Raw genomic sequence first — 11,144 nt, 5'->3', positions numbered from 1 at the left:
GCAGTTGTCGGGAGAGGAAGGGAGTCTCTTCCTGCACGTTTCCTGAAGCTGGGTTTGGACAGGCGCAGGAAAGGCCCCACCTTGGGCGGGAGGGATGTAGGAGTGTGGCCTTGTGTGGGGGCGGGGTGGGGGCCTGTGAGGGGCAGGTGAGTGAACAAAACAGTGGGTCTCTCCATGTTGTTCCTGCTCTGCTGCCCAGAGCTGAGGGCCTGTGGGAATGCCAGACTCCGGGAAAGACACAGGCCCCGCTGGGGTGGGGAGGACAGTGTACAAAAGAAAGCTTTTATTTTGAAGATTACAGAATTTGTGCCATGACCCCACCCAGCCCCATTTCCACTAGTCTAAGGCTCCATATGGGGAGCAAGTGAGAGAAGGGGGCGGGGAGACAGGGAGAGAGACCTGGTGGTGGCTGGAGAAAGGAGTAAGGCGGCTGCTGAGAAACTCCGGCCCGCTTAGGCCTGGCTCTCATTGTCTTTACTCTTCCACACCACGAGGGTGACCAGGAATGGGATGAGGCATATGGGGGCTATGATCATGGCCAGAAGCACGTCTTCTGGGGGGTCTGAGAGGGTGGGTTGCACCAAGGTGCAGTTGGCAAAGTGGATCTGGTGAGTCTCGAAGATGAACTCTTCTGCCCAGGGGTTGGGGAAGCCCAGGTGAAAGTCGTCCGCGGTCTGCTCCAAACAATTTTGCAGGTAGCTATAAGGCCTGGGGGCAGGAGAGGCCTAGAGTGAGGGAGGGGCTGGGCCCGAAGTGAGGAGCGCCCCACATTTACTCAAGGCCCACCCACAAAGAGCAAGCCCCACCCCTGGCCCAAACCACCCTCCAGCACGGCCCCTACCTGCTAATCACCGTCCAGTCACACCAGTCTCCTTTGACAGAATCCATATAAATCGTATAGTTATGCCAGCAAAGTTCAATTCTCTGACCGTACTCTTCCACCATCTTCCCTGTGGGCACTAATATTGCACATTGACCACACCCACCCCTCCCTCCAAGCCCACTGGTCCAGATACTTCCATCCAAAACCCACTGTCTCTAAATGTAGGAACTGCCAGGACAGGCTCAGAAAGTTTCCCAAGCAACCCGCTGAGGAGCGGGTCCTAGCTCAGGAAAATGTTAATGCCTTCCATGTGCACAGCACTTCTCAGACTGACGAGAGTTCCCACATACACTTTTTCTAGGGTCCTCTAACCCAGCTGTGAGGTGGGCCAGCTTAGAGGCCTGACTTGTAGGAAAAAAAAAAATTCTCCCCACTCACTTGCCTCTCCTCTTGCCCCAGGCCACCTTCCCACAGTGGCTGGCCACTCACCTTCCCACTCCAAGCTGCCTGGGGTGGTAAGAAGCTGAGCCACAGAATCCTGGGGTTTCCGGATAGCTGTGGGCAGAAATGAGATGTCCACATACACTTTTTCTGGGGTCCTCCAACCCGGCCGTGAGGTGCCCCAGGCTTAGGAGCCTGTCTTATGGGAAAGGAACCCTCCCCACTGACTCACCTCTCTCTCCTCTTGCCCCAGACCACCCTCCCACAGCGGCTGGCCACTCACCTTCTGACTCCAAGCTGCCAGGGGTGGTGAGAAGCTGAGCCAGGGAATCCTGGGGCGTCAGGACAGCTGTGGGCAGAAATGGGAGAGGAGGTGGAGTAGCAGTAGGGCCTGGAGGATGGGTGTGAGTTGGAGGCTGAGTCCATTGGAAGTCAAAGCTACTCTCAGAAGAGACGGAGGAATAATCCACCCACGGGTGCCTCAGTGTCCAGAAGAGAGGGGCTAGTACCAGCGCTTTCCCATTCACATTCAGGTCCCAAGCCTCCTCCCTCCTCGCCAGCCCCAGAGGTCCCCCAAAACTCTCCGAGGGGCCCCGGTCCATCTTTCCTCTAGTGGGAAGGAGCTTGCGCGGCGTCCTTTCCAGGGACAGCCCGAAGGACAGTGCTGTCTGCACCGCAGCCCGGGGCCCGTTCCGGCCTCCGCCGTCCGCCCCACTCCCCTCCAGGGCCTCCCGCGCTTCCCACCCTCGCCCCAGAGCGATGCGCTCACCGCCCAGCAGGAGGAGAAGGCGGAGCGCTGAGGGTCCCCCCGCGCGGGTCGCCAGGATCCACTGGCCGCCGGCGGCACTCTCGGCCCGGAGCCGGGCCATCGTGCGCGCAGCAGGCAAGCGAGGAGGGGCGGCGGCGCGGAGCCCGGGCGGGGGCGCCTATATCCCCGGCCCCAGCCGCAGGAAGCCGCGCCGCTTCCTCGCAGGGGCTGGGACAGCGGCGGCCACGCGGGGGGCGGAGGCGACGCCCGGGGCGGCGGGCTGAAGGGGCAGTCACAGCCCCACCCGACCCTGGCGCCCGCCGCTGCCGCTGCCTCCGCCTCGCCGGCGAAGGCCCACCCTTTCTTCCAGCTCACCCTGCGGGGCTGGACAGCTCCCCTTGTAACCCCAGAACCCGGATCCATTTCCTGGCTTCGGCCGCGTGGCGCCTAGGACTCACTGGAGTCTCTCAACATCCACTCCTGGATGGGAGGTGGGCAGGGGAGCAGGCTGCCCTCGGAGAGACTTGGAGAACAGGGTGCTCAGGGGGCCTCTCAGCGCCACAGATTCCAAGGCAGAGGCTTAGGGCTGCCCTGGGCGGTGGGGGGAGGCGCCCTGGAGCTGGGCTCAGGGTTCCCAGTTTGCCTGGGAACACCCAGTGTTGTCAGTCTGCCTGCCAAAACCGGGGAGGAGAAGAGAGCTGGCCCTCCAGAGTCTGCGAAAGGCCTGGGGGTAGAGATAGAGGGAGAACCAAAGTCCAAATACCTCCTTCGAGGTACCTCCTGGGGCCTGGACCCACAAACAGGACTGGGGAGAAGGGCAAAAGTAAGCTGACTGTATTTCCAGAAGGAAGGTGGCCACACCTCTTCAGGACCACGGTTGTGAGAAGGTGGGGGGCGGGTTGGAATCTACAGTGTGTGACTTCATTCATGAGATGGGCGCATTATTATCCCCGTTTCAGGGGGAAATAAGCTAGAGCTGAGGGGAAAGAGCCAAGAACTTGGAGTTCAGAAGCCCTGAGTCCCGATTCCATCTTTCTCCTCTCCTGGAGTGACTCAGTTCACCTTCACAGATTCTTAGCGTCCCCCCGTGTAAAACAGGGACGTCCCCCTTTTCACTAGACTGTAGTGAGGATGACATCGCGAAAGGGCACAGCATTGGCACAGCAGACGCTGGTTCCCTTTCCGCCTTTCCTATGGTCTTGCCTAAGATCACACTGCCGGCAAGTAGCATGGGGATCCAGGGGCCCCAGGGGCCCTGACTTCTGCCACACACGACCGTCTCTGTGGTCTGAGCCAGAGCTTCATTAGCCTCAAGCAGTGCAGGAGCCCAGGAGCTGGCTCAGCCATGACATTCAACTTCAGACACAGCTGTCAGCACCGAACTTTCCTAAATTACTCCCAGACGCTGACCCCTGAACTCAGCTGCTGCTGTTGTCCAAGTTTACTGATCCCTGCCCACCACAAATTATCTTTCATGTTCTCTCTGCAAAATCTTCATCTCAGGGTCTTAAGCTCTTGAACCGTCGCCACTGCTCACCTGTGGTCCTCCTCCACAGCTGGGGCCAAGAGGTGGCTTTAGAAAGGCATCCAGGGGGCGAAGGCTCCCTTGGCATAAACTCCAAAGCCCTCCCGCAGAGGGTCATCTTCTCGGACGTGCAGGAAAGAGCCAGGCCCCTCGCGACCACTTTGGCCAGGGAGAAAACCCACTCCTTCCCTGCCACCCGGGATTGCTCCTTTTAAAACACAAAGAACAAACAAACAAACAAACAAACAACAAAAACATGGCCAGGAGAAAAATTCTAGATTATAAGATGGAACGAGGAAGCAAGGAGGGACAGAGAGCAAAACCACCCACTTCCACTGGCTTAGGGTCAGAAGCACTTGAGCCTGTGGTGGTTAGGACTGGGGTTGAGGTCAAGATGAAAGGTTTCAATAGGGCAGCACCGTAAAAATGGAAGAAAACAAACATCGGTTAGGATCCAGAAGGCAGGTTCTGCCTCTGTCTCACTGTGTATGTAACCTTGGGCAGGCCATGTCGTGTGTTTGGAGCGGCACATTTTCATTTACGAAATGACCATAGAATCAAAAGGAAATACACAGGTGACTTGGTAGAAAGGGTGGTTTTTAGCCTAGAGTTGGGGTTAAACTTGCACCGGGACTGGAGCCCTCCAAAGGAGAAGCCCGGCGTGGTCACTGCTGAGTGTGGGAGTCCGTGCCCCACCCCCCGCCTCTGCGTGGCAGATCCTGGGAATTTTCTCTCCTCCACATTTTCCTCTTCCCACTTTTTCTTAGCAGTTGGACATTTGGATGTTTTCACTGACTCCTGGAAGCATTCTGATAACTCGGGGTCAGCTGTGGGGGCTCTTTGGGGCTGAACGGGGACTGGAGAGCACATCTTCATCCTCCTAGTTTCCGTAAGAGATAGTCCTACTTTCCGTGGCAAAGGGACAAACAAGGGCTTCATTTGGGACAGGTTCTTTCACAGGAAGTCCCATTTTCCACCCCGGGAGCCCTTACCTTCCTTTTCTAAACCCATTTATATTTTAAATGGTACCACTTTTGCTATAAGACATACTTTTTAATTGTGTATAAATACATAAGTATATGCTTGTTGCATAGTTAATTTTTTCTTTTTTAATCATTTATTTATTTATTTATTCCCAGAAAGAGGGGAAGGGAGGGAGAAAGAGAGAGAGAGAAACATTGAAGTGCAAGAGAAAAAAATGTCCATCAGTTGCCTCTCAAACATCCCCAGTTGGGGACCTGGCCCACAACCCAGGAATGTGCCCTGACTGGGAATCGAACTAGCGACCCTTCAGTTTGCAGGCCTGGGGCTCAGTTCACTGAGCCACCCCAGTCAGGGCTACTTTTTCTTTCAAATCATTTAAATAATCTGGCAGTGAGTCAAAATATAAAAAGATTCAAACCTGCTCCCTTTTCAGGGGGTTGCTGCAATGATCGCCTCACACAAGCATAACCAAAGGCAACAATGCCATTGACTGGACACCAGAGAGCAAGAGGGGTTGAGAAGGCTTCAGGGCTCGCAGGTCAAAGAGCTTCGGTTTGGAAAGCTTCAGAGGGGTAGCAGGGGACAGGAGAGACATGAAGTTTAAGGGACCCTCCAAGGACAGGGCAGGATTGCTGAGTCATCAACCCCTTGACTTGTTTCTTGGCATGACTCGGTGTAGAGAGTATTTATTTGTCCTCTGGGGACAACCAAGCAGGATGGGCTGAGCAGATCTGTTGTCCAAGAGGGCCACACTTCTTCAGGGTGCAGACCTAGTGTCCCTGTTGTTGAGGTGACATTGAAAAAACATGACCACAGTGAAGCCAGAGTTTCCAATTTCATCCACAGGTCAGTCTCTGTTGAACTGCAAAATATTGAAACACAAAACTTTATAGCCCCATTCCGTTCTCATCTCCTCACATATTTTGCACTTAAAAAAAGGCATAAATATGATTTAATATCCTAGTTGTTCAGTGATTCCTTTTTTTACTCAATAGCATGTCTTGGATATCTTTTCATGATACCATATGTAAATATGCCACTTTGCTTCTAACTGATGCATGTCATTGTTTTTAGTCTTTTTTTGGGGTCTTTTTTCCAGTGGAGTCTGGTCTTTACCTTTCCTATACACTCCCTTATTCCTCTGTCCCTACCCCACTTCCACCCCCTAGTGAAGAATATGGTTCTGGTCCAAGTGGACATTGACCTGGGATTTTGGGGCCCAACCTAGGTTGACTTCTCCCATGTAGGAGCTCTACTGCCTTGTACATTTCCCTTATTACAGGCTAAGGGCCATCCTGTCTAGAGCAGGGGGAGAGATTTAGCAGTGACATTTCTAACCCTCAGCCTTGCCCCTGAATGTGCACGCACGCGTGCGCACGCACACACACACACACACACACACACACACACAAATCCAGAAGAGAAGAAGTAAGAAGCACTAGAGGCCTCCTGCCCAATGAAGCTACATGTTGAACATCCTGGAATTAGTGTCTCTATGGTGCAAAGACATTCACACATGCTGACCTCTTCCCCAGCTGTCTGCAAAATAAAGAGAAAAGCGCAGAGGATGTGGGGGAGAGTCAGGGTCAGGGGAGCCAGAAGTTCTGGCTGGGTGGGGCTGATCATTCCAAGCTGGAGAGAGGAGACAGACATCTTCAGAGGCCAGAGAGGCAGCAAGGAGAACCAGGAGGGCTGCAGCCAGGGAGCCAGCTGGCTGAGGAGGGGAAAACAAAGGGATAGGACACAGTTACTCATCTCTCCCTACCCTCCTTATCTCCAGAGTCATGGTGCTATCAGTATGAGAAGCATGAACACATCTCAGAGGGAAAATGGTTATTAAGAACACTTTGGTGCTAAGATTGGTAAAAAGCATAGAAAATGGTCAAGGTATGTTCCTCATCACATGCAGAGGACTTAACAGTAGCTGTCATTTATTGAACAATTACTATGTGCTCCACAGTGTGTGCTCTGACACATGTGCTAAGCCTTTTGCACATATTTCTTTAAACCTTACCACCATACCATCAGAATGATCTCAGTCATGGGTGAAATGAGAAAAGAGGAGTGGTTTGCCAAGGTCCTGGAGGGAGTATTTGGAAGAGCCAAGATTTAAACCCAGAGCTGCTTGATGCTAAGCTTCATGTCTTAATCATTATGATTTATCACTTCCCTATCACTCTAAATCAGGGCATTGGTTACCCATTGGGTCTTGAAAGGAAGGGAGAAAGACTGAATTTCTTCCAAGACCATATTAAACCCTCCAGAAGTAAGATCTAACCCCAGAAATAAGAGGCTGCACACAACTTACTCCCCTCCTTCCCTGACCCAGGCTGGACCATGACATCACTTGGAGAGGCTGGTTTTGTTTTTTTTTTTAAAGAACCCAGGCCAGATTTACAAGAACAGCCTTCAAACAGTGTGACTGAAGAGGACTGGCCAAGGACCACAGCACACGCCCAGCAGTGCTAAGAACACTGCCTGTCCCTCAGCACTTGAGGCTGACTCATGGTTGCTGTCAGGACCAAATGTCAGATGCCAAGATTGCTTTTACCCTTCCTCCATTGCTGGACTGTCCTATGAAACCATCTGCAGGTACACTTCTGCCCTCTCCCAGCACTCCAGGAAGCTGGATGTTATAGAATGTGGATGCCCTAAGGATGCCAGGCACTGTGCTTAATGCCTCATACAAAACCTTTCATTTAAAACTCACAACTCTTCCCAGACTTCCGCCAAGATGGAGCATAGGTGGAAGCACTGCGCCTTCTCACACAACCAAGTTTAAAAACAACAAAGTTTTAGCAACAAAACGCAGCCAAACCACAGAAAATTGAACTATACGGAAGTATGACAACAACGAACCCTGCAGCCAAACCAGTAAGAGGGGCAGAGCCAGCAGCAGAGCGGGGTCAGGCAGGAAAGATCCACCTGATCAACCCTGGCGCGCAACCCAGGTTGGCCGGCAGCTGTGGGCGTATCGCAGGTGTGGAGTAGCAGGCCGACCCACTGAGGGCGCAGGGTGGTGGACTCACTGAGGGCTGACCATGGTCACACATTCAAGCACAGATAAACTGGTGAAGGAGCGAGTGGTGAGACAGACCTTGCAGGCCCCAGTGGCGGAAAGTGGCAGAGGGGACCGCCATTGTCCCTCTCTGACCTGCCCCCACATATAGCGTTGCAAACCAGCAACCTGGGTGGCCCCGCCCTGGTGAACACCTTCTCGTACGTAACAGGCACGAACAGATCAAAATATGGCTCAAGAAGAACTCAGAGCCCCAGAGCCGATAAATCTAAGTGGTAAAGAAAAAGCCAAACTTTCAGATGCACAGTTCAAAACACTGGTGATCAGGATGCTCACAGAGCTGGTTGATTATAGTCACAAATTAGAGGAACATATGAAGCGTAAACTAATTGAAATGAATGGCAATGCACAGGAAACCAATAGTAATGGAAAGGAAACTGGGACTCAAATCAATGGAGTGGACCAGAAGGAGGAAAAAAATGACCAAACAGAAAAGAATGAAGAAACAAGAATTCAAAAAAAAATGAGGAGAGGCTTAGGAACCTCCAGAACATCTTTAAATGTTCCGACATCCGAATTATAGGGGTACCAGAAGGGGGAGAGGAACAGCCATGAGTGGAAAACTTATTTGAACAAATAATAAAGGAGAATTTTCCCAATCTGGCAAAGGCAATAGACTTCCAGGAAATCCAGGAAGCTCAGAGAGTCCCAAAGAAGTTGGACCCAAGAAGGAACACACCAAGGCACATCATCATTACATTAGCCAAGATTAAAATGAAGGAGAAAATTCTAGAAGCAGCAAGAGATAAGGGGACAGTCACCTACAAAGGAGTTCCCATCAGACTGTCAGTGGATTTCTCAAAAGAGACCTTACAGGCAAGAAGGGGCTAGAAAGAAATATTCCAAGTCATGAAATCCAAAGACCTATATCCAAGATTGCTCTATCCATCAAAGCTTTAATTTAGAATGGAAGGAAAGATAAAGTGCTTCTCAGATAAGATCAAATTCAAGGGGTTCATCATCACCAAGCCCTTATTATATGAAATGTTAAAGGGACTTATCGAAGAAAAAGAAGTTAAAGAAACATGAACAGTGAAAGGACAACAAACTCACAGTTATTAACAACCACACTTAAAGCAAAAGCAAACTAAGAGGACAGCTAGATCAGGAGCAGAACCATAGAAATGAAGATCACATGGAGGGTTAGCAACATGGGAGTGGGAGAAGGAGAAGGGGGGAGAAGGTACAGAAAAGAAGTAGCATAGACAGTAGGTAGAAAATAGCTAGGGGGAGGGCAAGAATAGTATGGGAAATATAGAATCTAAAGAACTTGAGACACGTGGTCATAAACTAAAGGGGGAACGGTGGGGGAAGGGTGTGCAGGGTGGAGGGGAATGAAGGGGGGAATAGAACTGTAATGGCATAATCAATAAAATATATTTAAAAAATAAAACTCACAACTCTATTAAATTGCAACACACTTTACAGATGAGGAAACTGAGGCTCAGAAAGGCTAAGTAACTTGTGCAAGGTTATGCAACTAATATTGATACACAGGTCTTAATGCTGAAGCCTGGCACTTAACCTTTGATCCACACTACCTGATGAAAGTCCACCTGTTAGCCAACTTGCTAGAGAGAGCCAGATAGGAAGGGCTGAGGAACAGCGTCCAGATGCCAAGCAGACAGGGCTCCTTGTGGCACAGAGGGCCTCCCCTTCTCCTGACTATGCCTGCTTCACCTAAAGACAGCATCTTTTCACATCCTTTCCCCCAAGACCTTAATGCATTAGATCAGCAATTTTCAACCAGTGTCCCATAATAATTTTTACAACATATGGGGGCCCTACTCTCATTCTTTGTCTAGCGGTGACCAGTTGAGGTGGCGTGGTGGCATAGGAATGGCGGCCTTGAGTGCTTGGTGTGTCCATATAATCCAAGGAAATGGAAACTGAACAGCTAAAGGCCACCATCCCCAACACCAGAACCAATGGTGAAATTGGTAAACACCCTGCAGAAGGTATGGAAGAAGAACAAGCTCTTCAAAGATCTAGAAACACTGATGAGATGGTTGAATCACACATTCTGCTTCAGAACGAGAATGCTGGGGAGTGATTGGAAAGGGTGCAAGAATATTAAAGCTCTGCCTGTACAGACCACAATGCCAGTGCATCAGTCCCAGGCAGCATGGATCCCGAGCACACATTCGGTATCAGTGCTGATACTGAAACAACTGGAGAAATACTGGAGAAAATCTACCCTGCCTTGGAAAAAGAGTTGCCATTGCCCGCTGCCACCAGCCAGCACCCCCTCGAATCCGATGCTGTGGAATGCTTAAATGACCAACGCTATAAAGAAAGCGACCGACTGCAAATTGAGACTGTTGATTCATCAGAGTCTGGCAGGAGGGATGATGGGGGTCAAAGGTGCTAAAATCAAAGAAGTCTAAAAGAAAACTCAGACAACAATAAAGCTTTTCCTGGAACGCTGTCCTCACTCACGGCACTGACAGAGCTGTTCTTGCAGCGGAAACCCAGGCGGCGTTGCAGAGCGTGTGAAGGTCACTCTGGGTCTTGTGTCAGAATCTCCCGTGAAAGGATGAGCACAACCGTATGATCCCAATTTTTACAGTGAAACCTATGCTTCGGTGCTTTTACAACGATGTTTGAGGATGGCCGTGGACATCCCGTGAGACTTCCTGTGTGCAGCAAGACGTGGTTTTAACAGAATGCCTTCTGGTGAGGGTGGCGTCTGCTGCCTCCATCTGGAAGAGACTGTGACGATGTGAGCCCTCAGCCAGGACCTTCTCCCCTCCTCCTGGATGAGGTGGCCAGGGTATAGCAGAGCGTGGAACCTTCCTCTTCCTCCACCACCACCACCTGGAGGAGGAGATCTAATGGCCTATGGCAGAAGAGGGAGACCTGGAGACCGTTATGGCGGCCTGGTCGGTTTCAGTGCCTGTGAAACTTGGGACTCTGCAGTAGATGCACAGAGCCCTTCAGAATGGCAGGTGGCTTCTAAACCGCAGGGTGGCTCTGGATGTGATTATTCCTGTGCAGGGTGTCGTGGCCCATATGGTGATCTTGGTGGACCTATTGTTACTACACAAGTAACTATTACCAAAGATTTTGGCTAGATCTATTATCGGCAAAAGTGGTCAGAGGGTTAAACAAATTTGTCATCAATCAGAAGCTTCAGTCAAAACTGAGGAGTCTTAAGAGGACTCCAAAGATTGGATTATTTTGTTTACAAGAACACGGGCCAGATATGGAGAGTGACGTGAAGCAGTGTTCTGGAAAGTTTTTCCAAGACTAGTGAAGAACTGAAGGGGTCCTGCATCTTATTTTTCTTTTAATCTGCTTCTGTCTGAAACAGCGCAGCAGGCCTCTGCTTCACAGGTGTTCTGCGTTTGAGGTGCAGTGAAATCTTTGCTGTTCCTCAGACGTGGGGGGGGGGCGGGGTGAAAACTCTAACACTGAAACAGCAGCAGAGTGGATTTTAATTTTTTTCATTGCTGGTGGTTAAAAAGGAAAATGCTTCCTATGTCATTACTTTTTTCCTTTGTTCATCTTTCTTCTTATTTTTTTCTGTTTTCTTTTTGCCACA

At 50.7% G+C, this 11,144-nt stretch overlaps 1 protein-coding gene and 1 pseudogene across 3 annotated transcripts; one reads left to right on the top strand and one right to left on the bottom strand.

Annotated features, from left to right (window-relative positions):
* Positions 1-268: 268 nt before the first annotated feature.
* On the bottom strand, positions 269-2,248 carry RAMP2 (receptor activity modifying protein 2). Of its 3 annotated transcripts, none has more exons than XM_053661397.1 (5): positions 2,034-2,248; positions 1,548-1,613; positions 1,313-1,378; positions 842-872; positions 269-708 (listed from the first exon to the last, which is right to left on the bottom strand). In XM_053661397.1, the coding sequence occupies exons 1-5, from the start codon at positions 2,131-2,133 to the stop codon at positions 453-455; spliced, it is 519 nt and encodes a 172-aa protein (XP_053517372.1). In that variant the 5' UTR covers positions 2,134-2,248; the 3' UTR covers positions 269-452. The 3 variants fall into 3 exon arrangements, with proteins under 3 accessions (XP_053517372.1, XP_053517371.1, XP_053517370.1); XM_053661396.1 differs by having other exon boundaries at positions 842-950; positions 2,034-2,246; XM_053661395.1 differs by having other exon boundaries at positions 842-959; positions 2,034-2,240.
* Positions 2,249-9,482: 7,234 nt separating this feature from the next.
* On the top strand, positions 9,483-10,853 carry LOC119051661 (heterogeneous nuclear ribonucleoprotein K-like; annotated as a pseudogene).
* Positions 10,854-11,144: the final 291 nt, after the last annotated feature.

Source organism: Artibeus jamaicensis, unplaced genomic scaffold (genome assembly GCF_021234435.1).
Source record: "Artibeus jamaicensis isolate MK-2021 breed Jamaican fruit bat unplaced genomic scaffold, CSHL_Jam_final contig_2259, whole genome shotgun sequence".
Lineage (NCBI taxonomy): Eukaryota > Metazoa > Chordata > Mammalia > Chiroptera > Phyllostomidae > Artibeus > Artibeus jamaicensis.
This window is presented reverse-complemented; position numbering and strand designations above follow the sequence as displayed.